We start from the raw sequence: 26,096 nt of genomic DNA on the forward strand, positions 1-26,096 counted from the left end.
CCCTAAGAAGACTCCCCTAACATATGTCCTTTAAAAAAGATATTCACAGAGACGCATAGCCAAGCCACGTGGCCTGACCCGGAGAAAACCGACTTGAAGAGCTAAATAGGGAAATTCCAGAGGCTGGCAAAAAGAAATGCGTGTGTCCCAAAAGTTCATAATCCCCAAGACTCAGGGGTTGCAACTACCTCTAGGAGGAGTGTTATTCTGCGGACACCATCCTGCTCCCATTCCAGAGCGAGAGGGGTCTTCGCGTCTAAGTGAGTGGTCTCACCTAGAGAAACCAAAGGTGGGAAGAAAAGGTGAGCGACGGTGACCCGAGACTGCCAGCTCAGTCAGATGGGGACGTACCAGACCCCTCCTCCTTGCAAGTTCCATGCCCGCCCCGTGGGCACCGGTGGTAACTGCCCTGAGCGTTAGTGCAACCGCAGCTGGAGCCTGTGCTCTCTGGGTATGTGTGCCTGGGAGAGTGGCAGACATGTGCTTCCGTGAATGAAGTGTGAGAGACGGTGGCGGTCACCGCGGTGAGGTTCGTGTTTGGGATTGCCAAGGATACGGGTGCTGGGCTCAGTGTGCACAAAGAGAAAAGGGAGGGCTGGATGGGGTGGAAGGATGTGATCGGTGGGGACCTGCCGAGGTGCACTACACCGAGGCTTTGGTGACTTTAGGAAGAGTACAGTCTCGGAATTTCCGAGTCCAGGATTCTATTCTGGTGTATGCGACGAGTGCCCCTCTAGGACCCCCGCGGGGATATTGCGTTGTATGTGGCTAGGATGTTTCTGCAAACAGATCAACCCGGGCAACTGTGCGTCTTGACCTTTAAGCGGGCGGAGATGACTTTGAATTGGGGACACTGAAGGTTTGTTTGGAAGTGGAAGGTGCCTCAGCGTTCAGAACAACCAAGAGCCTGGTGTTACCCGCTGCCTGCGGCTGGTTCTGGGCAGAGCAGAGCCGCAGACCCGGCCGGGGCGGGGCCTGGTGGGGCGGAGCCTATCGGAGGGGCGGGGCTTCTGCTGCTGCAGCGCGGGCCGGGCCAGGGGGCGCCTCGCGCTGCCGCGGCTCCAAAGGACTATGCAGTGAGGCGGGCTCGGCTGGCGGGCGTGCGCGGAGCGGGGGCCACGGGCGCGCTGCAGAGATGTGACTCGGGCCCAGGGCCAGCAGGAGCGTCGGCGCTGCGGGGCCGCGAGGGTCGGTGAGTGCCAGCCAGAGCGGAAGCGGGGAGGGCGCCGCAGGGACCCCAGAAACTTTTCCCGCCGTGGGCTTGTGAAGATCCAGAGGGGACCCGAGGCTCGTGCTTTTTCTGCTCTCCCTCCTCGGAGTGCGTCTGCAGGGGAAGCTGTGGGGTTCGGGTGAGGGGTGCCACAGTGCGGTGGGAGAGGAGCCGCAGAAGGCTGACCGAGAGCAAGGCTTTGGGGACCTTTATCGGATGGGGGGGGTGTCCATGGACCAGACAGAGAGCCAAAGGTCTGGTTAGGGTCTGGGGTGACGACAGACGAAAGGGAGTAAAGGGAGGTCGGCACTGTGCTAGTGACCCCTGTGAGGGGCGTCGCAGTCAGGTTCCAGGAGCCAGCCGTGGGTGGCGGGGGTGCTGGCCATGAACTACGCAGACCTGGCCTGGGGAAAGGGCCGGCCTTTGGGGACGTGCAGCCTCACCTGCCGCAGGGTCTGGGGGACCCGACTTGCAGCCCGCAGTGGCCGCACACTCTTGGAAAAAGGCTCAAGAGAGTGGGCACCACAGGGAGAAAAATCTGAGGCTGGGGGTCAAATAGTGGGCTTGAAGTCCAGGGGCGGCTGCCTACGGTTAAGGGGGAGGATTTCTGTCCCAGGCAAGGGCACTTGGGCCTCCGAGGAAGGCAGCCCGACTAAGGGTAAGGACTACCCGGTGCTGCGCCCCCTCTTTCTGGGGTACTTGAGCTCGAAGCCCCACAAGGACCCCACACTTTTCGAGGACTGGGTGGGAGAGGCAAGTCCAGACGAGGAGCCCGCACCCCGCCTTAGCGGGCGGTAGCTCGTTACATAGCTTTGGGTCGGCCCACCGACCTTGCCCCAAAGGACGCCCCAGAACAGAGGTCTCGTCCCCTTGTTATTGCTCCGTCAGACCCAGGCCTAGCCAGTTCCCCCTTCTTCTGTTCGCCAAGGGGGCGGCTCTTTGGAACAGGGACAAAGGCCCCGGGAGTGTGGCGGGCACCATCGTCCCCGCCTGGGGCCCCAGCACACGCGCCGCATCGGCAGCCGGACTGCTCCGGGGTGGGGGCACCTGAGCAGCGTCCAGAAAGCTCTGAGGGTCCCCACAAAGATCGGAGAATGCGAGAGAGGCTAAGCACACCCCACACACAGCACTTCAGACGTTATTTCCTAAGTTTCTTCTGTGAGCTCTCGGGGCTTTGGGAATAACCACACTTGAAGTTAAACTGCATGCAAATAGCATGTAAATAGAATGCAAATTGGCATCTGTTGGTTGGAAATCCTCCTCCCGGCTAGTTTTCTATCTGGACTGTGAACATTGTTTCCCTGATCCCTTCCCTTCTATGTCTGAAAAGAGCCAGCTGAATTGGAAAGGGGAAAGATGGGAGGGGAAGGGGTTGCAGTTTGGGACCCGGGCAGCAAGAAGAGGTCTTTCTTTATAAAGACAGACGCTAATCTTTACTGGGTTTGTTTGTTTGTTTTTTCAACACCCGTGGTGGGCACAGAACAGAGTCCTGAGGGAATACCTTGTATAAAATGAATAGATCCAGGTTGGGGCGGGCGGGGGATGGGGGACGGAACTGCAGAGAAGTGAATGAGGAAAGACTAATGGAGCAAATAAATGCCACCACGTACAACACCTGCTGGGACAGGGCTGACTGGAAAACAAAATGGACTGGGCTTGCGGGGCGTGAGGAGACATCTGGGGAATGGCATTTTTGAGTAGACCCCAGCGGGGAGTGGGGACTCCCTTGCGATTTGGAGGCAAAGGGCATCCAGACTGCAGAAGCTTGGAGGAAGAGACACAAAGACCATTGTGGCCAGTGTGCGGGGGCGGATTTGGGGATAGGCGAGAAAGGACCAGAGGCGCTAGACGGATCCTGGTCTTTGGAGCCATGAAAAGGCATTTAGAACTTACTCTGTCAAGGGCCCCTGAATCCTTGGAGGGTTATCAGTAGGAGGTCACGGGGTGTGATTTTAGAAGCTCCCTTGACCTCCACAAGGAGACTGCAAGCAGCTCCCTTCCTTCCGCAGGCAGGGATGCTGTGGTACAGGGAGTTCTGACTGTGGACCCAGCCTAAGGCACTGCTTTGAGCCCCAGAGAGCCCAGTGAGCTAACTGGAGGAGTGGCTTGACTTTCTCAAGATCCACCTCCTACTTCTAGACAGCTCTCATCTACCCTAGGGAGTCCCCTCACTCAGGGTCCAAGCAGAGCTAGCTGGCGTTTCCGAGTTAGTCACGCTTTCGCCTCAGAACTGCACCCAGAGAAGGATCCTAGTACCGAGGTTCAGGCAGCGTAGGCTGCAGTTTGCATTTAAATGATTGCTTTTATTTACAGGCTCACAGCTGCTTTGCATATTCATGGTTCACAGCACTGATCTGCTGTACTAAGTTACTAGCCTAAGAGGATCTATGAAGTTGGGAGCCTCAAAGAGGGCAGTGTCTGGTCAGCACAGGATAATGAAAAGGATAACACTCTCTAACTTGGAAAAGATATTAGAGGGAGGCAGAGACAGTTTGGGTCTGGGAAAGAGTTTAATGTCAGGAAACCTTGTAACGGTTTAAACCAGCCAAGCAGGAAACACACCTCGGCTCCAGAGGAGTGAGCTGGGATCGAGCAAAAAGCTCAGGCTCGAGAGACATTGACTTCCAACCCCAATTTGGACTTCTGCCAGACATGGGATCAAGAGCTGGGGAAAAAAATGGATTCCTAGCGTGGTCTGCAGATTCCGTGAAGTCGATGGCCAGGCGGCTTGACCTCATTGCCTTCATGGTCCCAAACAGGACAATGGGACTCTTGAGCAAGAGCCCCCTGCTTCCTCTGCAAAGGGCTTTGCATGTGGACCTCATGCAAGCAGCACAACCTCTCTCTACCTTACAGCGGAGGAGATTAAGGTTAGATAACAACATCAGGGTCACTACTTCTACTAGACTGCCCTCCTGTTGAGATCTTAGCATCTGAGGAGACTAAACTGTGGCAGGTATTCAGCTGGGTACTGAGCTATGACATATGCTGGGGCTGGGAAGCCCCCCCCAAGCCCCCACCACACCCCCATACAGACATACCTGCCCATTTTGTCCACTCCCCCACCCCATATGCTGGCTCAAATTCTGCTCTCTTGCACTGTCGGAAGAATGATCTCTTTGGAGCCTTGTTGCTAGCCACTGGGCTGAGGGGAGGCTGGCTGTTCGGAAGGGTTTCAGGGCAGTTTGGGACATTTTGTTTTTCCATCCCTATGGGGGAAGGGGCAAAAGGAAGGGATCCTACTTCCCAGGAGAAGGCCCGGTGTGTGGTCTCTGGCAGCTTTGGCTCTGACTATTTAATAGCCATGACTGGTTTCAGGGTCACTGGCCTGGTTCAACCTTGACAGTGAGGCTCACACCTCATGGCTCCTGTTCCTATTCGAAGGCTTGTCTCCTTCCCACCATCTCAAGGACCTGTTGGCTTTGGCATATAATGGGAGAGGCTGGAAAGCAGTGGTAGATAAGCATATGGGAGAGCCCCCTCACGACTCCATCTCCATGGCAACAGCCCCTCCTAGGAAATCCATAGAAGAAGAATTTACCCCTGCAGACAGTGGAATATTTACCAGTCTTTTAAATTTCTCTACATTAGCTGGTGTTCTGTATCCTATAGTTATCCTTTGTGTGTGTGTGTGTGTGCGCGCGCGCGTGTGTGTATGGGTGTTTGTGTGTGTATGTATGTTCATGTGTGTATACTAGTGCATTTTACTGTGTGTGCACTAGAGTGTGCATTCATGTTTTCTTATGACTATATGTACATATGGGGTGTATATGTATGTGGAGGCAAGAGGTTGACATTGGGTGTTGTGGATTCTTTGTCATTTTATTTACTGAGGCAGAGTCTCAGAGTGAATCCAGCTTGCCCCAGGTAACCAATCTCTACCTACTGGCACTAGTAGTACAGAGCAGCCATTACAGAAGCCCAACTTTTAGCTGAGTGCTGGGGATTTGAACTTTTGATCTTCACACTTGTTGGGCAAACACTTCACCCACTTGGCCACCCCACAGCCCCCACCTCCTGTTTGAGACTGGGCTCAAAGTTGAGATCCTCCTGCCTCAGCTTCTCAAATGCTGGGATTACAGGTGAATGCCACCATGCACACTTCTAGTAGTAACCTCAGAACTCACCACAGCCCTGTGATGTGGGTGCTGTTATTACCCTCACTTTGCAAATGAAGAAACTGAGGCAGGAAAGGTTAAGTCAGTATCTCAGAGTCGTAGTATGCTAGCAAGTGGCCTGAGGTAGGGCTTTTCTTTTATTATTTATTGATTTGGACAATGTTGGGCGTGGGACCCACAGGCATGTGCATGCTAGGGTAGGATTTGAAACTGGGGAGTCTGATTCTTGTGAGACTTGGGTTAGAAGAAGCAGTCCCAGAGAGTCCTCATCAGTCTCTGCAGGGCCAGTACTCAGGACAGTGAAGGAGACTGTTTCTCCACCTAGTGCGGACTTCTGGCTCCTCTGTAGACTGTGTGTGTGTGGTATGTGTATGTATGTGTGTGGTGTTTATGGTGTATGTGGTATGTTATATGCATGTGTGGTGTTTATAGTGTATGGGTGGTGTTTGACTTCAGGCTCCTCTGTAGACTATGTGTGTGTGGTATGTGTATGTATGTGTGTGGTGTTTATGGTGTGTGTGGTATGTGTGGTGTTTACAGTGTATTGTGGTGTTTATGGTGTATATGTGGTGTGTGTGGTATGGTGTGTGGGGGGGTGTTTATGGTATATGTGTGGTGTGGATACGGTGTATGTAGTGTTTATGGTGTATTGTGGTATGGGGGTGTGTTATATACCTGTGTAGTGTTTACGGTATATGTGTGGTGTGGATACGGTGTATGTGGTGTTTATGGTGTATATGTGGTATGTGTGGTATGGTGTGGGGGGGTGTTTATGGTATATGTGTGGTGTGGATACAGTGTGTGTGGTGTTTATGGTGTTTTTTGGTATGGGGGTGTGTTATATACCTGTGTAGTGTTTACGGTATATGTGTGGTGTGGATAGGGTGTATGTAGTGTTTATGGTGTATTGTGGTATGGGGGTGTGTTATATACCTGTGTAGTATTTATGGTATATGTGTGGTGTGGGTATGGTGTATATGTGTGTGGTGTTTATGGTGTATGTGAGGTGTGGGTATGGTGTATGTGTGTGTGGTGTTTATGGTGTATTGTGGTGTGGGGGTGTGCTATATACCTGTGTAGTGTTTATGGTGTATGTGGGAGGGCTGTGGGTTGTTTTGCAGTGTATTTAAGAACACCAAGTGAGTCCCATTTCTGAGCGCCTGGCTGGCAGCAAAGGTAATTAGTATGTGAGCCAAGGCTTGTGCATTCATTCCCATTTATTCTTTACTCCTTTTGAGGAGCCGCTGCCCTCACCCCATGGGTTTGTTGCCATGTATTCATCCATCCCAGTAGCCCTGCCTTGAGGCTGCCTCAGAACCTCTAATGTGGTATTGTTCCACATAGGGATGGAGGTGGGAGGCAGCAGGTGGCTGATTGAACAGGGTGGGGCTTATCTGTCAAGGGGCATTTTAGATGCAAGGGGTAGTATCTGCCTGGGGCTCCTGCCCTGTGTCCTCCCTCATCCAGACTTCTAAGCCTGAGTGTGGACTGCAGGGCTGGCTTGGACAGTCCAAGAGTCAAATTTAGAGTTAAGCCTCTCAGACCCTCCATTTCCTCTTTTATAGAAAATTTTAGCACACCTTTATGAGCCACGTGAGAGTTAGAGCTTGTGTGGCAAGTTTCATTCATTCAGGGACTAAAGGCCAGAACAAAACAGATGAGGGCATGGGGTTATTGTGGGTGGAGAGGAACAGACCCAAAAGGTAAATAAATAAGGGAACACTGGGTTGGAGACAAAGTGCAAGCATGAGGACCTAAGTTTGGATCCCTGTGACCATCCACAGAACTCCAGTGCTGGGGGTTAGAGAGAGGTAAATCCCAGTGGCTTGCCGTCCAGACAGTCAGTGGGACAGACTCAGTGAGATCCAGGTTCAGTGAGAGGCCCCGTCTCAAAAAATGTGGACAGTCAACCCTAGGCTGAGGTGTCTCCTTGGGAGAGGATAACAGTACACACACACACACACACACACATGCTCATGACCCATACAACAGAGTCAGGGGGCAAAAGTACTGGCATAGTGTGGAGTAGGGGCAGGGAGGACCCCTTGGCGATAAGTCATCCAGCAAAAGTCACCAGTGACTCTTCTACAAGCTCCGGTCTATAGAAAGCCCAGCAACAATAAGACCTTGTCTGCTCTGCTGGCAGCATGTGACCTTGGCCAAGCAGCTCCTCTGCCTGTACTGCACAGCATTATCTCCTGTGAAATGGAGACAGCCTTAGCACTCCCTCTAGGATTATTCTGTAGATTCTGTTTATTTGGTTTTTTGAGTTAAGGTTTCTCAGTGATAGGTAACTCAGGTTGGACTAGAAGTTACCATATAGCCCAGGCTGGCTATGATCCTCTAGTCCCAGCCTCCCAAATGCCAGGATTATAGGCGCTATCTAGCTCCCTTCGGCAGATTTTTGAATGTTATCATATGTGTCACGGAGTCTGGTGAGCAGTTACTATGGTTGTCAATGTGACAGAAATAGGACCCCTTGGAAATCCTAGATGAACCAGCGGCCTTCCCCTCATCCTATACATAGCTCTGTGGAATTGGGTGGCCACACCCCATAGTCATCCTTAAGGCCAATAATGACCAGCTTGAGACAGCTGGACTCTCTCCTTCAGTGTCTGGCCATGCTTGGTTTCACCAATATGCCTAGATATGGATCAAGAGGAGGTCATTCCTCCTAGGTTTTGAGAACTTGTTGACAAGTGACAGAAACCCAGGTCAAAGTGGTTTCATTCCAACTCTGTAGTTAAGTGGTTGCTGGTACCAGGCATGGGTGAATTCAGCTGTCTTTCAGTGGATCAGGACTCAAGCTCATTCCTAGCTGATCCTCTGGGTCAGTCTTACCCTCAGACAGGATCTCTTTGAGAGAAAGATCTGTCCTCTCCGTGGCAAGACTCGAACCTTCAAACTTAACAGTTCCATCACAAAGAGAAGCCATCCTGCCAGTTAATATCAAGCCCTCCTACTAATTCACTGCTCTGTTTCAGACCATGTTCCTTTCTGTGAACCAATCAGTTCAGCCAAAGAGTAGGACAGTATCCAGATCGGACAAGCCTGAGCTGGCGCTGCCTTAGCTACAGCTTTACGTACTTTTCCTGCTGCTGCTGTGAGACTAGACCCTGAAAAAAAAGAACTTAAGAGGGGAAAGGGTTTATTTACCTTGGGTCACAGTTAGAGGGTACAGTCGAAAAGGCAGAGCAGTCAAGGCTAGAGGATCTTGAGGCTGCTGGTGACACAGTCAGAGGCAGAGGAAGATGAATACCAATGCTCAGGTCACATTCTCCTTATGTAATCTAGGACCCCACCCGGCCACAGTATGTCCTCCTGTTAGTGTGGATCTACACAGGTCAGTTAACCTAGCCCAGATAATCCCTCATAGTGGTGTCCCAGGGCTTGTCTCCTGCGGAAGTCCTCATGGTCATGTCCAGGGACTTGTCTCCTGGGTGAGTCTAGAGCCTATCAAGCTGATATTAACCATCACAGCTACATTTCTTGACACAAAATAGCTGATCAAAACAAAGATGAAAGGAGCATTTTGCTTCGTGTTTTTTGAGACTTCACTTCATCGTGGCAGGGCTGACATGGTGGTGGTAGTGTAAAGTTCTCATGGCCATAGAACAGGACTCGGCTGTGAGATCTAAAAGCCTGGCTATTAGCTACCAAAGGTACCTACTTCCTTGCACCAAGCCCCACCTCCTAAAGACCCCTTGCTCTTTAAAATAGCTCCACCCAGTTGGGGACATTTCCCACTTGACTCATATCAGACCCCACCCACCCAAGCTGGGAGCTAGGGCTTAAGGTAACACTTCAAAAGGAAATTGGGAGCTCTTTCCAGAAATGAGGCAAACAGCTGCTGTGACAAAACCCTTAGCTGCCCCTGAAGTAGAAAAGGGCATTACCTGTGGCCATAACAGCAGATAGCATGAGAGGATCCATTTCCCGTGTCAGAAAGGAAGGAGAGACTAGAGTGCTGGCCAGCTACTGCAAGAACACTGTACAGTTTAAGAAGTGTGGGCCCCATCTTGGTGGTGTTCATTCAGGTTGGGGTAGACAGGAAACATAGGAAACAAGCAAGAAGAACTGAGGAAACCAAGTCTCGTGTTACAGCCAGGCTTGGAAGGAGGAGCTTTGCCAGAAAGAGTGGTTGGACACGCCTGAAAAAAATCCAAGTTCTTGGAAGCAAGGTTGGTGAGGTACAGGCATGAGACCTAGTGGGTTCCCTGGTGTCTCTCACTAGTTCTAACTTTGATATCTAAAACCCACCTTCCTCAGCCTTGGCACCGTGAACTTTTTGACCAGCATCATTCTGTTTGGTGGAGGCTGCTATTCACATTGTAGGCCTGGTCTCTATTCAACAGATGCCTATTGTTGTGACATCAAAAATTGCCTCTGGTTGAGAACCATCAATCAAAGGGTATATAGGTGAGAGACGGCAGAGAAGAGGCATTGATCCAGCTTCCAGAAGCATCTTCCCAAACATCACTTCCTCACTCTCAAGGGAAGATGGAATTGGCTATAAACTAGAGAGATTGCTGGGATGTGTTGCTGAGAACTCCAATAATGGGGTTTTTCCACCGATGACTCTTAAGGGGAAAATGCACTCTGGAGACCCTCCACCTTGTTGTGGGCCAATGGCAGCTTGCTCTGTCCCAACTAGTTCTTAAATTTTGGTTTATAGCATGTTTCCCAGCCTTGAGAAGTGGTTCTGTTCAGAATGATGTCTCTCCAAAATGCACCATGTAGCCATGCTCCCTGGGTGTGCGTATGCGCAGCATGCACACAAAGCTTGTGGGGTTGACTCTTTCTTTCTGCTGTGTGGGTCCCAGGGATCTAAGGTTGTCAGGCTTGGCAGCATTGGCAGCAAGCACCTTTGCTGACTGAGCAGCCCAGCACAGTGTAGAAACATCAAGGGAAAAGTATTTTAATTTGTTGGGGTTCATGTGGCCAATGGTCAGGACAGTTAAATGGCTGCATAGGAAATCCCTGATGGAGCCTCCATGGCACTATTATGACTAGACTGCAAGGCAATGGTCAACATCCCCACCCCACATTTACCTGAGTAGGCGGGTCTTGTTTAAGTACCTTCTGTTCGTAGCATGCCTTCTCTGTGTAATCATAGCAGACCACCCCACCCCACCAGCCACTGTCTACAGCATCAATTATTTATGCAGTCAATGGTCTGGAGGCCAAGGAGGGACCCAAGAGGTGCAAGGGATCTCTGTAAAGAAGAGGAGGAGGAGAGGTGGTCAATCCTGCATTTGCTTAATGGAAGCCCCAGGGATGCCTGGCTTTGTGGTGTGGGGAGGATGGCTGCTTACAGACCTACACATAGGTGGAATTAAAACCCCAAACTAACTCAATATGACTAGTAATGACCTGGGGCACAGCTTGCATTGTGGCTTTTTGAAGGTCCAGCCTCTCTCCAAAGCAAGGAGCTGGTGTCAGTGGGATAAAGGGCAGTGTAGGTGCCAATCTCTTGTTCTGTGGGGGTTTCCTAAGTGCCTGACTTGTGTCAGGTACTGTGTGCTAACACACCGCCAATATAACAGCAAGCCTTTGGTGTGTGTGGGGGGGGGGGATTGTGCCCCTCACCCAGGAGCTATTTGGCAGTGTTTAGAAGCAGGGTTGGTGAGACACATCATATAATGCATAGGTCATCCCAAGGACCCCCCCAAAAAAAACAAAAACGAAAACAAAAAACAAACAAAAAACTGTCCCGGATGGCAGATGTGACTTAAGGTTGGGTCTACATGTGAGTCAAAGATACTGTCTCTGCCTCTCCACCTGCAGCTGGACACAAAAACAAGAAGGGAGGAGAGGAGAAAGGGAAGGAGAAAAGAAACAAAGTAGACAAAAAACGGCAGACTTGATTAGAACTCAGCTCACAAGACCCTGCCTGTGCTGTGGGAGCTCCACTGACCTTGGCTGAGTCTGAGCTGACAGCTCTGCAGATGAGCTGGGGGGGGTGAAGTATCTCTGCAGGGCCAGGTCTGGTGACACCGGCCTACACATCCTCCTGCTCAAGAGGCTGAGGCAGGAAGGTCACCAGTGCAAGCCCCGCCTGGGCTGTGGTGAGCTCAAGGCCAGCCGGGGTAAAGTAGTATAACTACCTCAAAATTCAAATTAAAGAAACAACATAAAGGGGTCAGGGATGGAGCCCAGCAGCTGCTTAGCGTGCATGAGGTGCTAGGTTCAACTATAAAAGCAGAAAATGAAAATGAAAATAATAGGGGTGTGTCCTAGCAGGGGACTGGGTCAGGATGTCATTGAGCATCTAGAGCACACAGAAGAGAGTATGGCAAGGTGAATTCTCAGGCCTCCCAGGACAGGAACAACAGGAGAGAATGGAGCCTCAAGAGATCTCCAGAGGGGCATGATGGGATGTGTGGGGGAGACAATGTGGAAAAGCTCCTTCTGGGTGTACAGACACATCTGCAGGAAATGCTTATGGGGGGGTGGATGGACTTTGGGTCACTTACAATACCTAATACGAAGTCAACCCTTGTTACTACGTAATGTTTAGGTAACAACAGGAAAATGTCTGCATGTGTTCAGAACAAACGGAATCTTTTTCTCCACTAGTCTTTTATCCAATGGTTGCAGCAGACTTAGCTGGGACCACAGAATGTGTAAGGCTGGGAGCAGAGGCTTCTCCCTCTGTTGAGAGGGATGGCTTCCTCTCAGTGTGGTTATGTGACCTGGGGTGAGTGTCACAGCCTGAAGACCCTGTTTTGTCACCTGAAAATGGAGGTCACAATAGGACCTGCTGCTCATGGGGCATTATGAGGACCGACTGGGCCCAGTTTTTGGTCTAGAGTGAGTGGTCAGTAAATATTCCCCATTAGCCTTTGAGAGTTAGAGGGGGAGACAAGGGGTGTCACCCCAGCCGAGCACCTGGCTGGTAGCTATCCCTTTAAAACATCTCTCATTGCCTTACTTTGGAAGAGGCCAGATTTACAGACTACAAAGGGCTAGAGAGATGAGGTGAGTCTCCCTCCCATTGGTCCTCCAGCCACTGCTGATGGTGGCTTATGGTTACTAATCTGGGTCAGGATTCAAGTGGGTGCCAGACTGGGTAAGGGACCACACTGCCTGGAGAAAGTGGATGCTATTATCTCAAGGGCCGGAGGATCCTCGAGGGCTACGGGTTTGGTAAGAGGCAAGTCCTGGGGAAATCAGGAAAGTAGGGCCATACAGTGTAATGATCTTTCTCCCTAATTGTCCCCATTTTCTAGAATGTTCCTGGTGTCAGAGAGAAAGATGAGAACCCATCAAGTGTTCCCCTTGCCCCTGCTCCTGGTGATTGCCTCGGTGGCTTCAGAGAACGCCAGCACATCCCGGGGCTGCGGCTTGGACCTTCTCCCTCAGTACGTGTCCCTGTGCGACCTGGACGCCATCTGGGGCATCGTGGTGGAGGCAGTGGCCGGGGCTGGGGCCCTGATCACGCTGCTCCTGATGCTCATCCTCTTGGTGAGACTGCCCTTCATCAAGGACAAGGAAAAGAGGAGGCCTGTGTGCCTCCTCTTCCTCTTCCTGCTGGGGACCCTGGGCCTCTTTGGTCTGACGTTCGCCTTCATCATTCGCATGGATGAGACAATCTGCTCCATCCGGCGCTTCCTCTGGGGTGTCCTCTTCGCACTCTGCTTTTCCTGCCTGTTAAGCCAGGCATGGCGGGTGCGGAGGCTAGTGCGCCAGGGCACGAGCCCAGCCGGCTGGCAGCTGGTGAGCCTGGCACTGTGTCTGATGTTGGTGCAGGTCATCATTGCCACCGAGTGGCTGGTGCTGACCGTGCTGCGTGACACGAAGCCAGCCTGCGCCTACGAGCCCATGGATTTTGTGATGGCACTCATCTATGACATGGTGCTGCTGGCCATCACCCTGGCCCAGTCCCTCTTCACGCTATGTGGCAAGTTCAGGCGGTGGAAAGTGAACGGAGCCTTCATCCTCGTCACTACCTTCCTCTCTGTGCTCATCTGGGTGGTCTGGATGACCATGTACCTCTTCAGTAGCTCGATCGTTAAGCAGGGAGATGCGTGGAGCGACCCCACCTTGGCCATTACACTGGCAGCAAGTGGCTGGGTTTTTGTCATCTTCTACGCCATTCCGGAGATCCACTGCACCCTCCTCCCACCCTTGCAGGAGAACCCACCCAACTACTTCGATACTTCCCAGCCCAGGATGCGGGAGACGGCATTTGAGGAGGACATACACCTGCCTCGGGCCTACATGGAGAACAAGGCCTTCTCAATGGATGAACATAATGCAGGTAAAGCGGTCACTGCTGGGCCTGGGACAGTCCCTGAAAGGCCTCAGCTGGGGCAGATGCTCCCAGACCCAGCAACAGACTCAACAGTAGTGAATGGCCCCATGCTAACACTGGCTCCTTATCCTCTTCGTCATGCCAGTTGCCAACTGATTTGTTATAAAATTCAAGGGGTGGGCGGGGTTGGAGAGATGGCTTGGTTGGTGTTGTCAGAGTGAGCAAGAGCATTGAGCTCACTCTCTAGAACCCAGAGAAAAGCCAGGTGTGATGGCAGGGCCTGTTGTAACTGGCAGGGCCAGTGTCTCGGAGGTAGAAGCAGGCAGACATTAAGGCAGACAGAACTGATCTGTGAGCCCTAGACCCTAGAGTCTCCAAAAACAAGAGATGGTTTCTAAGAAACAATACCTGAGGTTGTCCTCCTGCCTGCATACACACGCGCGCGCGCACACACAATTTACCACCACCACCACAATCATCCAGTTTCTTGGCTTTTAAAAGTTGTGGGTAGCTCCGTGATAGAGTATTTGCCCCACATGCACAGGCCCTGGGTCTGTCCCCAGCAACAACCCCCCTCCACCGATAAAACAAACCTGCCTTCCTACATGGCTGCAGGGTATTTTGGATCTACGTGAGTCAGTGGGCACTGGGAGGCCAGGCCTCTCACCTCCCACACACTTTTGGCTGCCCTTATCTAGGAATACACTTTCTGTTTGCCACACTCTCTACCACTCCCTGCTGTTCCCCAACATTAGTTCCCTAGCTCCCTGTAGGCATCTAAGTTTGCCGCCTATGCCGTGTGCTAGATGGATGCAGACCACGACAGGGCTCTTGCCTTCCTCCACCCCATGGGATCCAGCATGTTCAAACTGGATCCCAAAGTCAAATGTCCGGGTTCAAACCCTGCCTCTCCCACTTCCAGCTGAGCTACTTTTCTGTAGATTGCATGACCTCTCCGAGCCTCAGTTTTTCTAATTTGTGAAATGAGAGTAACAAGAGGGCATGCTGTGCAGAGGTGTCACAGACAGTAACACAATGAGAACCAGACCCTGGTGACACTGAGCATGGATGGCACTGAGCACGGAGCTTGTGGGCCTTCGGGGAAGTCTCTTGAAAGTGGAGTCTGGCCGGGCATTGGTGACACATGCCTTTAAGCCCAGCACTGGGGGGGGGGAGGGGCAGAGATAAGCAGATCTCTATAAGTTTGAGGCCAGCTTGGTCTACAGAGTGAGTTCCAGGACAGCCAAGGCTACACAGAGAAACCCTGTCTTGAAATAAATAAATAAATACATACATAAATAAATAAATACATAAATAAATAAAATAAAGTGTGTCTGAGACACCCAGGGACAGGGGTTACTTTAGTGGTGGCCTCCAAAGGGAGAGCACAAAGGCAGGTTGCCAAAATGGCCGTATTTATAGGCTTGTCTTAGCTACAGACAGCCACACTGAGTCCTGCAGAGCCCCTCTGAGGACATGTGTAGAATGGGCCCCAGAACTGCTCACCAGGGCAGAAGGCTTGGCACCATCCACTACTAACATCCCTAATACTTGGCTGATTGTTCACAAGCTTCTCTGGGGTCAGACAGAGAAAGCAAATGGGTGACGTCTGGGTGACCAAGACTACCTGTTTCTGCTCAGGGGTGAGGTCACAGTAGGATGGAGGGAGATGTGGTCACCGGTACTCCAAAGGCCTTGCTGTTGATGCTAGCCAGGTGCCCCTTGGGACATTGCTTAAAGGAAGCTGGCTGGGCCCCACACTGGAGCTTAAGTAAATGACCTTTCTCAATTTCCCAAAGATGCCTCAGGGGCCCATCGGTAAAATTGAATCCCAGTCCTGGTGCGCACTGATCACCTGACAGGGTCACGTGTTGAGCTCTAGCTTGTACTCTGCCTCCGGCCTACACTATCTCATCAGTCCCTAGTGTTACCCTGTGAGGTCAGACCCCTTGTAGCTCCTTCATGATGAATAGGTGTTAGCTGAGACTCAAAAGAATGGCATTTCCTGAGGACACACAGCTGGAACGTGGCCCATGACAGACTGAAACTTAGCAACATCTGCCCAGTTGCCAGGCACAAGTGTGAGTCGTGCTCAGGATCTGGTCCCTTTACACAGCCTTGCAAGGCTAAGTGTGGAAGACCGGGGTGCAGCCTGCTCCTCTACTGTAGGCAGGGAAGCAGGGTGAGCCCTCACTTCCTAAACAGCCACCCATATCCTTGTCAGACCTACATGTAGTCGGCTTCCTCTGCACCCCTGACCCCTAGCCAGACGCATATGTAGGAGGGGCGCCAGCAGCCCCATGCAGGGCAGATGGGAAAGTCCCAGTGTGGCTGTAATCCAAGCTGCTTTCTTCTTACATAAAGTTGAGACCAGATGCCTGTGTCTGTGGAGACGTTGGGAGGGATTTAGTGTTAGTCCAGCTGAGGGACAGGAGAAGGTAGAGTCATGCTAGAGGTCACCTTTGGAAACCTGGAGGCCTCTTCAAGGGGCTCTGGTGACAGAGGAGGGACCTGGCTAGTCCTGGTATGCTGGCAGCACCACCCGTTCTTGTCAGCTTCTCCTGGAGGGGCCTCTCTGAGGCCCTGGACTCCCCTTGGGCCTGGGAAGTACAGGGAACAAATGGATCACATACTGTGTGTCTCCTGTCTGATTCTAAAAACCTGTGCACCACCACCCCCCAGGGGAGGGGGAGATTATTAAGAACCAGTGGTTGAATGGAATGTTCTATTTACTTGTAAAACTGGAAGGTCAAACACCTGAGCAGTTGTGTTTTAAAAGTAACAATAGTCAGGTATGACAGCACATCCCTGTTTTCCCACAGCTCACAGAGAGGGGAGGCAGGAGGGCTGTGAGTTCAAAGCTAGCCTGGGATACACAACAAGACACACAACCCCCAACAAAACAAACAAAAAAACACAAATAGTAACCAAAAAACCATGTACCAAGTGCCATTCTGAGCATTTTATTGACTACTCTAATTCATGAGATCTGCTTAGAAACTGAGGCAGGAAGAGGCTCGGTGCTACCCTTTCTCCAAAACAAAGACAAAGCAGAACCTCACTAAGACGGGGTGGTCCGTCTACCCATTAGAATCACTTGGGCTCCTAATGAAAAGCAGCTGCTCTGCCCCCCCAGGACCCCTGATCAAGTCTGAGTCTGAGGTCTGCATAATTTTTAAGCTCTCCAAGTGATCCTAAGGTGTCACTGGGTGGAAACCTCGGATCCAAGAGCTGGCCTGGCATGTGCTTTAAGTCCATGTGATGGAGGCCTTCTGGAGTCAGTTGATGAACATTCCCATACTCTGAGAATGCTGTGGAATTTTCCATCGGGCACCAGTGTTTATTTTCTGGTCCTTCCTCCTCTGGCTGCTCTGCCCGCCTCAGGCTCCCCGTGATACAGTGCTGCAGTAAGCACTCTTATCCATTCATCTTTCTGCTTTTTGGTTCACTAGCTCCTTGCAAAAGATGTCCTAGATATGAGTGAAATAATCTGCATCATTAAATCTTGCCACTCCATGCCAGATGGTATCCCAGAAAGGTAGGCTGAGTGACCACTCTATGGTTTGCACTGCAAGTCCCTCCCTGAATCTTCAGCAACCTTGGGTGTTGTCAGACTTTTTTTTAAGACAAGAGGTTCCTGATTGCTTGCTCACAGCGCTGAAGATGGAAGCCGGAACCTGGTGCATTCTGGGTCAATGACTCCATCCTTAGCAACCCTTATTACCTCTGCCTCCCCCCTCCCTTTTTCAAAGGCATCTTTTAGACTATCAAAAATATAGGCCCACCAAAATTATTTGAGACCAGGCAGGGCAGTCCTCAGACAAAGCTCACACAGAGCATATCCTGGCTGGGCTGGCCTTTATTCTAGAAACTCTTGCTTTGCTGGCCAAGGACCATCTGGGCACGCTCCTTTGCCACAGTGGGAGCAGCTGCTGGCACCTTTCTTGCCGACTTCAGCCAGTTTGTATTTTAGGAACCAGGCACCATGAGGGGCCTTATCCTTGGAGTGGCTAGTTCCCGGAAGCTGCAATGACCATGTCCTCCCACTGGGAACTTCCAGCCAGCTCTTGGGCTCTCCTTTCTTGACTGTTGTTCCCACAAGGTGTCATGAGTTGGAAGGTGTGTTCTCCAGGCTGTATGTACTGCAGCTCAGGAAGCTGTAGTGATCTTACCCTAAATAATTCTTCCCATCAGTGAGACTCCCCACATAGATACACTTAATGGACTGTGTTCATTAGTACCAATAAGGCATGAGGTAAGTGCTAAGAGACTTACCTTATGCCGGAGATGTCACACCTCAGATCACATCTTAGAAAGTGCTAACAAGACGAAACGGGCACATTTCAAAGGAACATGTGTTCCCTTTGTTAGGGCCCTTGGATTCTAAGGTCTTATTGGAGCCCAAGGCTTCTTAGAGATTTTGTTTACTGCTGGAGAGCCCTAGTGAAGCATAGGGGAAAGCACGGCTAACTTGGCCTCACTTGCTGGTCCTACACCAGAAATAACTGGCATTTGACCAATGAGTTTACACCTCTGGGTACTCACTTAGGAATAATACTGCCTGTCCTTCACCTCTGCTGTGAGTTGGATAGGGTCAGCTCTGAAAGTAGTCAAAGGCCTCTGAGATTGGTTACTAGCAGTTTTTTTAAAATAAAATTTGAATGCTTAATTATTCAAACAAGTAAGTGAAAATCCCAAATGCCTGAGATAGCAGGCTTCAGGAGGGCTAGATTCAAAAGTAATGACTAAACTCAACTCCTCCCTATCTCTTGATGGAGGCATCACTGTCCCCAGTAGCTCTGGGCTTGCTCAGAATCCCAGGGGGGGAAAATTCTTTCCAGAAGGCTTGAGAAAATCCCAGAGTTATTTCTGATTGGCTCTGAATGCCCTTCCCTGAACCAGTGTGTTCTCAAAGATGCAATTCCATGATTGGTCAGGCCTGTCACAAGTTGGATCCTGAAGCCCATTCTGAGGGACCTAGAATGCCAGAGATGAGCTCATAAAACCACTGATAGCTTGCACAGGGAGGAACTAAGGGACCATGGGTAGCGAGAGAGTGGAGCTTTGGTTTTCTCTGAAGAAGGTGTGTTGAAGTGAAGTCCACCCGGACTGGGTTCTGCACAGCAGGGAAGTGCTTCTCTTCGCTCTTGTAGAGCAGGAACTGACACTAGCAAAACTTTGTGTTTAGCTGTCCCTGTGCTGCTCCCCAGGCAGGGACATGCCCTCAGCATAAGCAACAATTGCCCAAGCCTTGGAGATGCCAAAACAAGAAAGGCTTCGTGAGTCTGTGTTGGACTCAGATTTTTTGGTCCAGTTTAGGATGAACTATCCCTAATGTGACTTAATACAGCTTGCTTGATTTGACTGTGATGGTTGACAGAGCATCTGGAACTGGTGTCATGGTTAGGAGCAGCCTGTCTCTACCAGGCTTCCAGAGTGGGCTCTGCCAGCTGTGTGACCTTGGCCTTAGTCCTTAGCCCTTATCTGTTGTAAAGGAAATCATAGCATCTGCTATGCTATGAAAACTGACCCTCCACATGTCACTTCACAGCTTGGCTCTAAGGTACTTATGATTCCTGCCCCAAATAGGTTGCATAGCTCCCAAGCTGTCTTCCTGCATTTCCTCAGGGAAGACTTTTAAGTAAAGCTTTTTTTTGTTTGTTTGATTGTTTGTTTTTTCGAGACAGGGTTTCTCTGTATTGTTTTGGAGGCTATCCTGGAACTCGCTCTGTAGACCAGCCTGGCCTCGAACTCACAGAGATCCACCTGCCTCTGCCTCCCAAGGGCTGGGATTAAAGGCGTGTGCCACCACCACTCAGTAAAGCCTTTCTTTAGCTAAGCAACGTGAGTACTTTCAGTGGCACTGCAGATGTCATCTTACAGTTAAAATTTCCATCTTGTGGGGGTGCTGAGGGTGGAGCCTAAGGCCTCAGGGACGCTTAGCAAGTGCTCCACTCCTGAGTCAAAGACCACATTTTAATTAGTGAGTAATTGGGTGAACCCTGACAAATGCACTGTGACCTGTATCCACCTTGTACTGTCACACAGGCGGTCTCACTATCCTGAAATGTTCCTCTTGCCCCCTCTCCATTCCTCCCCACTCAGCCCCTGATCCCCACAAACAGCCTGCCCTTTCCAGCTTGTCATTGGCAAGGTGTGAGAAGCCCTCACAGTCTGGCTCCTTTCATTCACAAGCACATACCTGAGGTTCTTCATGGCCCTTCAAGTTGGTTTTCCTCTATTTGAAAGGGGGAAGCGTAATTTCTTAGAAATGCAACAACCTGGGGCTGGGAGATGACGTAGTTGGGGAAAGTGCTTGCTGTGCAGGCAGGAAGATTTGGGCTGTATCCCTTGCACCGGTGTGTGATGCTCAGCTCACTTGTAATCCCAGAGCTGGGGAGGTAGAGACAGGTGGATCCCTGGGACTCCCTGGCCAGCCAGCCTAGGCAGTGAGACACTGCCTCAGAAAACAAGGCATGTGCTGGAGTGTAGCTAAAAATGTCAGTGCTCTTCTAAAGAATCTGAACCTTTTTCCCAGTACCCACATCAGGTAGCTCATAACCTCCAACACCCTTCTTGAACTCTGAGGATACCTGCTCAAACGTGCGTACATACACGCTTGCACACACACACACATACACACACACACACACACACACACACACAGAGGGAGGGAGGGGGAGAGGAGAGGAGGAGAGGGGAGGGGAGGGAAGGGGAGAAGAGAGGAGAGGAGAGGGAGAACACTAACTAGCTGCATGTGGACCCAGCACTTGGCATGTGGCATTAGAGGATTGGAAGTTCAAGACCATTCTTGGCTTCAGAATGAGTCTGAGGCCAGCCTGGGCTACCTTAGGTGCTGTCTTTAAAAAGGACAGTAACTCACAAACATCCTGTACCTACTTCAGGGATAGAGTACCAACTCTTTTTGCAATCATTCCTCCTCCTCTGGATCTTTGATTCCTATTTGGGGGTCATTTGAGGGTCATTTTCCACTGATGGCAATCGCTGTCCTGTATGTTTTCAGCTGCCCCCAGCTCTGCAGCATCCAGAAACAGTGACTGCTTTTGACTGGTATGGTGCATACAGACCTGTACATATGTGCAAAAGAAGCCTGACAGCCCAGAGGTGACCGCCACCCAGCCTGGCTGTAGCTGTGTGGGGAGAGCAGGGTTCCACAAAGTTCCCAAACCCTCCTGAGGCTGGAGAACAAAGCCCCTTTGTGACTTTTGTTCTGCACCGGGCTTGTGACAAAGAGGAGGAGTCACTGTGGTGGGTAGATAGAGGTGCCCAGAGGGGAGGAGCTGGTTGTTGCAGAAAAACAAAATTCTCTTCCTCCCCACCTTTCTCCCTCTCCCTTCCTCCCCCATCTACCTCTTATCCCTCTGTTTCCCTCCCCCCAACTCTCTCCCCTCCTTTTCCCCCTGTTCTCTCTGGCGTTGCCATCTTGGAAACTCCTTCCTCAGCTCTCCGAGCAGCAGCGGGCTTTTCCAATGGAAGCTTGGGGAAAAGATCCAGTGGCAGCCTGGGAAAGAAGCCCAGCAGCCTGGGAAGCCGACCCAGTGCCCCATTCAGAAGCAATGTGTATCAGCCGACGGAGATGGCTGTCGTACTCAATGGCGGGACTGTAAGTATCAAAACATGATGTCTGGGCAGAAGGCCTGAGAGCGCCCAGGTGGGGCAGCTTCAGCTGGGTGTACCTGGGAGGCTGCTTCTCTGGGCTGCCCACTGCAGCTCCATGCATGCACACCTTCCATCTTTGTCTGGCCCCATCTACCACCTCTCTTCACGTGAGGAAAACCCACCCACACTCAGAAAGCAGCTTGGGGCCCTTTGCCTGGTGGATTTTCTTTCTTGAGCACAGTGCCCACCCTCTCCCAGGAAGGTGACTCTAAGGAAAAGCTTCCTGTCGGGATGTTCTCATCTTTGCTGACATCCACCCTAGCTTAAGCCCCCTGGGCCCTACTCCATCCAGCACCCCCAGCTGGGTACCAGGTTCCCCCCACCTCACCTCCCTAAGAGACATCCTAGGAAATTGAAATTGTTTCCCTCAAACACCAGAGCAGCTGTAACTTATCTGTCGCCAAACAGACCTGCAGCAGAAAGTGTCACCTTTTGCTTTTTGTCTCTGTTGGAATGACTGTTTCATTCCAGCAAAGTCCAAACAGGCACTCATCCCCACGTCTACTTTCCAGACATAGCTCTGCTTCTTAGAAACAGTGCATGGGCCAGTTCACATGTGCACATTTGATTTCCATTCTTTATTTTGTGCCAACTCCATAATTCAACCTGAGCTTTTTTTTTTTTTCTTTTTTAATAGACCATCAGGAATGGAATGGTCTTTGATCCCTGGAGGGAGAGCATTTGGGTTTTCTGGCCTGTGAAGGCTCTGCTAGGCTCTGGTTCCCTTTGCTTTGAACAGACTGTAAGACAAAAAGAAACACAGATTTGTGTTCTTAAATCCCCCCTACCACCTCCTGGGCTGTTTCTTTGTCCCAGGGCCAAGAAAAGCCTGACTTCACTGTGACCACTGGTCTCCAGAGGGGCCATCCCATGTGCTGTAATCAGCACAGCCTGTCCATCACTCTGAAGTCCTCCTGGTTCCTTCAAGGCCAGTGACGAGAAGGAAACAGAGGACTTACCAGGTGCTGCTGTAGGGTCTCAACAGTAGGACCCTTGTGTAGCATGCCCAAGGCAAGTCCCATCCTCCTCACTCCTTAAAGCACTGAGTGTCTGAGTGAGGAGTATGTCCCTGAGGGTGGGTGACATGAACCTCTGGTACATTTCTGGGCTGTCTCAGTCCCACAGACCCCACAGGTAAAAGCGAGGGCGATTGATGCATCAGTTTCTAACGTTGACTTTGCAGAGTTCTCAGTGTTGTCCTTATGTTATTCCAGATCCCAACTGCTCCGCCATCTCACACAGGAAGACACCATTGGTGAAAGACCTTAAGTTCCAGAGAATAAGAATCTTTCTTACCGATTTTATTCCCTGGCTGTGTCTTTCTTGAGGGCGAAATCCATAACCATGGCCGAGACAGGCCCCCTGGAAGCCAGGATATCTGGGAATTCCCACCAAGGGGATTTCATGTAAATGTGACATACGGATGAACTGGAAAGCTAACAGTGACTGCCCTCCCCTATCCTGCCACACACACACAAACATGGAATCGTCCTGCAAACTAAATCAGAGCTAACTGCCAATAGTCTTAGGCTCACTCAGAGAAGCGTGGCTGGGAAACTGTTGCATCCAGAGGGGTCAGGACAGAAAAGAATTCACAGCTGGTGTGCCAGGCTGATGCTGGCTTATGTGAGGGGCTGGAGCCAGCCTGTCACCCCCTCCCCAAGTGCTGGCTCCCAGGGAGGACTTTTGGAGATAACTGTGCCCTTGAGGTTAACTCATGGGCCCTTCTCCCTGGCTCGCTTGCTCTGGTGGCCTGTGCAGTTCAGGGGACTTTAGGAGGCTGTGGCTGTGATTCCAAAGTAAGGCCCAACTGGGCAGTCAGGGAGCTGTGTAGCTGGTGGGAGTAGAGGAAACACAGAATGTGCCAAAGAGGAGAAGGTACTCTGGACCTTGAAGTGACCATCCCATCTAGACAGTGGTGACCAACCACTGTTCCGTCTACGGGCCTCTTGTTCTGACAAGCACCCCGCCTCCCTTCTTCCTCTTGCTGCACCTGCCCTCCCTCGATTTCCTTCCGTGTTCATTTCTGAAGCTCAGATAGGGCCATCAGCTTGCAGCTTCAGGGGAGTCAGGCTGAAAGGCAGGCACCATAGCAGCTTTTTCATAACGCCCTATGGCTGAGCTCCCCAGGAGTGACCTCTAGAAGGGAGAGATGACTTCTCCCTGTCCAGCAGTGACTTCTTGGGGGTGTCTTCCCCTGATGTGGCTAGAAGTCCAGGATAGAAAGAGTTCCATGAAGGTCTCTTGCTGTTTTCGGAGGGTTTAGAGAACATTTTAACCTTGGTTTTCTGATGGTTCTATGAAAATGGCCCTCTTCACAGCCGTCATTTGTCATGGCTTCCATCTGTCCTAAGCAAGTCATTCCTTTGTCGCTCAGCATCTCCAGCATCCCTGCCATTAAAAGCCCTGTGTTCTCTGCACTGTTTGGCCAGGATAATCTCTAGCAACCTTTCCATGCTAAGAGTTTGAACCTGACCATATGGACTGTATAAACAAAGGTGGGGCCTCTACATACACTCTAATCACTACATTGCTTTTTCTATGAAAACTACCCATAAGCCTTTAACCTTTAATGAAAGCAAATTTTAATGGTTAGTATTTGGGGGTGGGGGTGGGGACTGACCTCTTCTTAAGCCAGTACATCTGAGCTGAGTGTTTTAATAAATCTGATTTTTCTCAAGACCCCAGTCTCTGCTGGTATCCCCTCCCTGCCCTGCCTTTGCAGAGCCTTGGGGAGATGAGGCCAATCTGGCTAGTGCTTGGCTCTCCCGCAAGTTTTCCTCGCAGCTAGTGCATCACCACCACGCATGGGAAGCAGAAAGCAGGGCACCCAAAGGCCTCCCCTTCCCAGCCTTCTGGGGTGCCCCACCCCCACTGAGAGCATGTGCTTGCTTCCAGAGAATTTGAATCAGTCCTTCATGCTTAAGGACCTTCATGCGGTGGGCTGAGACCTTAGAAGCTTGAGGAGGGGTTGGAGAGCGAGAAAGCCAGGGCTGCGTGGGGCTGGCGCTCTTGCATGCACTACCCAGCCTTCTGCAGAAGAGCTCTCCTAGCACCTCAGGCCAGTTGGGTGACAAACGTCAGCGCTCCGCATTCTTGTGCCAGGAAGTGGCTGCCCAACCCCGCTCTCTGGAGTCCTTTGGAGCTTTCTGATGTCACCAGTGACTTGGTCTGCAAAAGCCCCCCATTGCAGAAGGGAGAAGCTGACATGATTGATGGTTTTCTCTCTAAGCTCTTTGTTGTCTGCGTATCAGGTGAGCACCGTGCAAATGGCTGTGCAGAATGCAGTGTTTCTACACTATAAACCAGAACCATTCTGAGCCACAGGAAACCTCACTAAGTGAGGCCTTTCGGTTTTGCTTTGTTTTTTGTTTTGTTTTGTTTTGTTTTTCTTTCCATCCTGATAGGTGATCGCGCGCTTCTGGGCTTTGTTTTATCTTGGCTAATTTGAGGTTCAGGGTGGGCTCGATGTTCTTAGACAGGGGTGGAGGTGGGAGCAAAAGAAGAAGGACGACATCTGCTATTTTTCTAATGAGTTCAAGTTCATCTGAAGAGGACCACGAGGCAACTCCACACAGAGACTGTACAGCCAGCTTCCGACAGAATCCCATGGCACCTGTTTAAGAGTTGATAGGGGAGATGGTCTACAAAGTCCTCTGTGAATAACCCCAAGCTGTAAGCACAACCTAGCATGCCCAGGTAGTGACACCATTTTGGGACTGAAGGACAGCTCCTCTGTTCACAGCTAAGTGAAAACTCTACAGTATTCTGTGGCCCTTTGCCAAGGTGTCGGGCAATGGAAGTGGGGATAGGCTCTGATGTGTCAGTTGTTTCCAAGGTTAGATCTGGTTGTTGTCCCCCCCTATCTCCACACAGATGAGGTCAAAGCCAGCAAACAAGTGTGCAGACAGGATGAGAGGGGTTGTCTTTTGGGCTTGCCGAGTTGGAAAGTAGAAGGGGGCGCTGGTATTTACACATCCAAGGATGTGGCAACCGTGTGAGCCGACGAGAGCCCCTGGCAGGTGCTTTTTATTCATAAAGAACTATGCTCATTTTTGATAGATAATATATATTTATTAAATGTATTAATGTGTGTTTTATAATGTACCCTCACTCTATCCCCCACCCTGGCTGACTTGCATACTTATAAACAAAATTGTTTGGGAAATTTCAAGACAATCAGTACATACATATAAATATCAAAGATTGCAAAGGTTGTTAAGCATGGGCAGATAGGTTTTATTTTCAAAATGCTGTTCTTAACAAGAAAATAAAGGCTTTACTATTTACCTAAGATTCGTGGTAGCTTGTCAAACAGTCCAGTATTACCACAGAGGCTGCCAGCTGTGTCTGGGACCTTTCGAATGAGAGAACCTTGGTGTGCAGCAGCCACAGAACAAACGACCATTACATTAATAGGTTGCTGCTGTAACAGCCTTGCCTCATTTGTTAATCAACGGCAAAACCAAGGCAGAACTATCACAGAGATTTGACATAAAACAAATACGGATCTTGGTAGAAGTGGGAAAACTGGTGACAGGGACACCATCACTGCGTGTTTCAACTTTGGTGGCTCAGAAGGGTACACTTGACACAGTGGAAAAGCGAATGGAAAAGTAGCATTTGGGGTAAGGCAGGAAGCTAAGGGATGCTTTCCTAAACTGCAGTTAAGCATGTCTGCAGCAAGCCCGGCCTGTGTGTCTGCCATGCGAGGGCTTCACAAGGAAACTGTAATAGGGATGTGCAGTTGGGTGTGGAGTGACTGAGGTCAGTTAAGGAGGTGGCACTGGGGCAGCAGGCACCTCCTCGTCCTCCATTTTACATTTCACTG

The 26,096-nt window shown here is 50.8% G+C and overlaps 2 protein-coding genes across 6 annotated transcripts in view; one reads left to right on the forward strand and one right to left on the reverse strand.

Annotated features, from left to right (window-relative positions):
• Iqck (IQ motif containing K) overlaps positions 1-26,096 on the reverse strand; it is a 201,444-nt gene that overhangs the window by 59,277 nt on the left and 116,071 nt on the right. For 2 of the 4 annotated variants that reach the window (XM_040755660.1, XM_040755644.1), the window contains one exon: positions 25,484-26,093. The exons of the other annotated variants lie outside the window; for them this stretch is intronic. Coding sequence is in view for 1 of the 2 variants with exons in the window: in XM_040755644.1 (XP_040611578.1) it covers positions 26,038-26,093 (56 nt within the window). In the remaining variant the exon portion in view is untranslated. Of the gene's footprint in view, positions 1-25,483; positions 26,094-26,096 lie in introns of those variants that run through there. 4 annotated transcript variants of the gene reach the window in all.
• Positions 1,027-25,559, forward strand: Gprc5b (G protein-coupled receptor class C group 5 member B). Of its 2 annotated transcripts, none has more exons than XM_005087911.4 (4): positions 1,027-1,192; positions 12,561-13,591; positions 21,049-21,209; positions 24,371-25,559. In XM_005087911.4, exons 2-4 carry the CDS (start codon positions 12,562-12,564, stop codon positions 24,416-24,418), a joined length of 1,239 nt encoding a protein of 412 aa, XP_005087968.1. In that variant the 5' UTR covers positions 1,027-1,192; position 12,561; the 3' UTR covers positions 24,419-25,559. The 2 variants fall into 2 exon arrangements, with proteins under 2 accessions (XP_005087968.1, XP_040611567.1); XM_040755633.1 differs by lacking the exon at positions 1,027-1,192 and adding an exon at positions 12,154-12,309 and having other exon boundaries at positions 22,480-25,559.

This window comes from Mesocricetus auratus, unplaced genomic scaffold, assembly GCF_017639785.1.
Source record: "Mesocricetus auratus isolate SY011 unplaced genomic scaffold, BCM_Maur_2.0 Super-Scaffold_4256, whole genome shotgun sequence".
Taxonomy (NCBI): domain Eukaryota; kingdom Metazoa; phylum Chordata; class Mammalia; order Rodentia; family Cricetidae; genus Mesocricetus; species Mesocricetus auratus.